The sequence below is a fragment of the Bremia lactucae genome, linkage group LG13 (assembly GCF_004359215.1).
Source record: "Bremia lactucae strain SF5 linkage group LG13, whole genome shotgun sequence".
In the NCBI taxonomy this organism is placed as follows: Eukaryota; Oomycota; class Peronosporomycetes; order Peronosporales; family Peronosporaceae; genus Bremia; species Bremia lactucae.
Genome location: NC_090622.1, coordinates 2,402,398 through 2,406,205, shown reverse-complemented (window position 1 = coordinate 2,406,205; position 3,808 = coordinate 2,402,398). Strand labels below are relative to the sequence as shown.

The window sequence follows — 3,808 nt, the reverse complement described above, 5'->3', positions numbered from 1 at the left end:
GTCTTGTGCTCAGGGGGTGCGTCGATTTAGTAATTCTTCAAATTTATGCTTCATTATTTGATTTACCTTTGCAACGACAGCCGTTACTAAATGTGTGATAGCTTTAGTCAAAAGTGTTATTATGTCCTAAAGATTTCAAAAAAGTAAAAGCTGGTAAAATTGGAATTTTGGACATAAAGAAAGGCATTTGTATTAGTCCTTCAATTACTATTTTCAAAAAAATTCTACTCGATTTGTATTTGACGTCCGCTAGAGTTGCATTCTCACCCGAAGCTCTAATCATATAGCCCAGCCACTTATAGCGTGGTAAGTATCTACGTCAAGAACAAATACTAACTAATTGTCAAACAGGAGCCGAAAATCTTGATGTCTCAAAAAATAAAAATACTTTGTCATTACAATAATTAAGCATCGGGCAGGGGCATGATTAATGTGATGAATGATATTTTTCCCCGCTAAGGTCGAAACTTAATAATCGTCTGATGAACGTGGTGTTGACGATGCTATGCTTCCCGATAGAGAGCACATATAGGAAGTGCCATTCGATATGTTAGCGCTATGGTAAGCAGGACGCCCGTATACGAACTGGGATCGAGCAGCTTCCAGAGTGTCTAATCGGTTAGCATTAATCAAGCATTTGACACAAAAACTTAATTTTGACTGAGTGAGTTCCAAATCCGGCGATATGAAGCTCAACTTTTTGATGACTTTGCACGACCGACACAGCGCTCCGAAGCACAGCTTGCACGTTAATTTAGTATTCCGAAGCCTTGAGGTCTTGATTGGCTTGGAGCAAGTGATACACACTGGTTCCCAAACAGGAGTTCCCAGCTCTTTTCGCTCGGCATGCTTCAAATCTAATAACCACACAATCTTTTTCATCTGGCCACAGTACGTATAGTTTACCCCTGCCATCGTGGCGTTCACCATCCGGGCCATTGCCATAGAGGGAATGATGTCGCCTCTCGGAATAAGAACGGATGTACCGCGGCAATCCGTTTTATCGGGTCCTTCTTGTCGGAAAATGCCGCAAAGTGCCATATTACCACGGACCCGGCCTGGCCGTTCAGTTGTCTGTGGAAAGCTAACCGAGTGGATTAAGTGATAGCCTATACGTTCACCATTGTCGTCGTGATGGATGCCCGTGCTTTCGACATAGACATAGTCGCGATTGCGCACAATGCCCATAATGGCTCCAGGAATATCAATCTCGATCCATTTGATAACAACCGAGCGAAACGGATCCTCTTCATTTGGCTCGACAATCGTCGCAAGGACCGAAGCAGCACTGAAGTCATGTAGATACGATGCTTTAATTCGCATCGACTCGAGCGTAGGACTGACAAGGCCAAACATGACTTCGTCCAGTGTTCCCACGAGTGGACCCACCATTAGCCCAGAAATCATATTGACAGCTGAATTAGAAGATTTGCGCTCTATAAATGTCTTCACGGGACCAGCAGACGCACATTCTTTCCAACTAGCTTGATCGATGGTTTTGTTCATCTTGAGATAGTTCTTATACTCTTCAATTTTGGCCTGCACAAGCGCATCAGCGATTTCCAGGAGCTCCGTCTGGTCTTCACCAGACAGATGCAAGTCCCCAAAAGGGTTCATGGTAAATCGTCTACTGCTCATGCGGCCTTCTCGACTAGATAAATTGTAAAGTGCTTGGTCGCATCGGTTCACTACGGCCGGGCGACATCATTGACATCAGCTTTATGTACGTAGTAACGTGCCTTTGGCCGATCGTCTCTGGTGAACAGCTGTCGTGCCACATGAGCCGATCGCGCACTCTAAACATCAATAGCATACTGAATCGCAGTGAGTGAGACGTGGGGTATCCAGCTGTCATCAGCCCTCTAACCTTCGCGATGTGTCGATACAATCGCTGGATTCAGAAAAGAGCTTTTAAATTCCACAGATAGGGAATTACATTACATTAAAAGAGGAGTCAAGACCAACCTATACTGTTTTTTGTTAAAGAAAGTTTCAAGATGCACATTGTTGTCTTATTGTGGGGGCAGCGCCAATTGAGCTGGTAAAAAGGCAGACGAGAGCTTAAGAACTTGACTAATGATGTATCAACAGCTGAGTTTGCGGAATAGTTCTAAATCATGTCAGAAATATCGATGGAAAGTGCCACCACCGTATTTGTTTGTAACATCCAAAAAGCGATGCCACGCTGGTGTCCTGCACTAGCTGTCGGCGTCTATTCTTTATTCTCTTTTAGCGCAAGTTGATGCATATGTCCCAATCTTTTGCACACACGAGCGAAATTCGAAACGGTTAAAATTCAGATGCTCACGAGTTCAATTCAGTTGCGAGCTCATAAGCTGTTGTAGCTTTTTGTGGCACTATCTGATGACGACAAAAATGTAGAGAGGGCGTTCGGCTACATAAATTTATCACCTATAAAGAGGAATAATAAAGAATAATAAAATTAGGCACTTCTATACGTTCCTTTGGTATTTGTACCCCCCCCCCGACTTAAAGCCAATCAGAAAGCATAAAGAAACGGATTATCCTGTCGTCAATCTGAAAGCCTTACAGTTATTTTTACTCCTGTTTTTACCTACAAGCAATGCCACTCGAACCACATCCTTTATTGACAAATCGAACCGTGAACGGAGCTGCTTCTCTTCGCCCAACGGAAGGGTGAGTTTATAATCTCATGACGCTCCTCGAAGTCACCTAAGCGAAACGAGCAGTGTTTTATCGCGAACGCATGTCGAAATTCTATGGTCCGTCGTCTACAGTCTCTAGCTCTGGCTTGCCGAGGTGCCGTTCTTGATTGTGGAGAAATTTCCATCGTGCCGAGAAGTACTCAAGCATCCTGACCGAGTGGTCCCCGAGATCACCGGAGTACGCCATATATCCCCTCCCTAAAAGCAAGAGTAGCCCGTCTGTAGCGGATCCAACTCGCTCCTTAAGTCAGAGGAAGACTTATAGACTCAAAGAGTCTCTCCGTTCTATAGAACAAATGGGTTTAACAACTCAGGGAGTCGTACAAGCTAATAAAGCTTAATGAATCCTAGCTCGAGGGATTTAGGGGTTCGTAGGACCAAGGTGCAACTAGCGGAGTATGTGTAACGGGGTGTATCGTTACATGAAATTAACACTTAAAGGTTGTTAATTAATATATTATCTAAATGGTAGATAATATTTGGAGGATATTACTTTATATAGTAATGTCCTGAATTCTTATCCATAAATAGGTATAGACCATTATGTCTATTTATTCCGCAGACTAATCAGCTGTAGAAGTAATCAAAGAGAGTTACAAGATAAGATAGATAAGAATTCATTTACATGTTTAGTATTAGTTTATAGTTAAGTCAACATTTACAAAGATAGATTAACAAGACACTTAACTATATTAATACAGTTTTCATTTTACACTCTTAAGCTAACTTGCCTTAAGAGAAGTCTTCCTCTATACGTACAGTGTACGTCACCTAACGAGAGGCACCACTCACATCTGAAGCAGTGTGAAGTGGACTTGTACTGAAACAGTACAAGTCGCAGTGCCCCGTTACACCTGGTAGCACTTTGTAGTCCGTCCAAGGACCACATTTCCCACATTTAACATGGACATGTTAGATGGTAGTGGGAATACGCATCACGTTTCCCCTGAAAGCTACTCCTTTCTAAGTGATATAGAAAGGAGTGCGGTTGAACGAATGAGTTCATCCGTAGGAAACGATGCAATCCTGGCATTACTGTCCAACTTAGACAGAGATGCCCTCCATTCAACCGTCGCCAAGTTCATACAACATGAACTTGACGAGATGAAGGAAAAAGTAGC

At 42.9% G+C, this 3,808-nt stretch overlaps 1 protein-coding gene across 1 annotated transcript; it reads right to left on the bottom strand.

Moving 5' to 3' along the window:
• Nucleotides 1-355: 355 nt before the first annotated feature.
• Nucleotides 356-1,617, bottom strand: CCR75_007405 (uncharacterized protein; the record flags this gene model as incomplete). The annotated part of the gene is made up of 1 exon (XM_067965466.1): nucleotides 356-1,617. One exon carries the CDS (start codon nucleotides 1,615-1,617, stop codon nucleotides 469-471), a length of 1,149 nt encoding a protein of 382 aa, XP_067823606.1. The 3' UTR covers nucleotides 356-468.
• Between the last annotated feature and the right edge of the window lie 2,191 nt (nucleotides 1,618-3,808).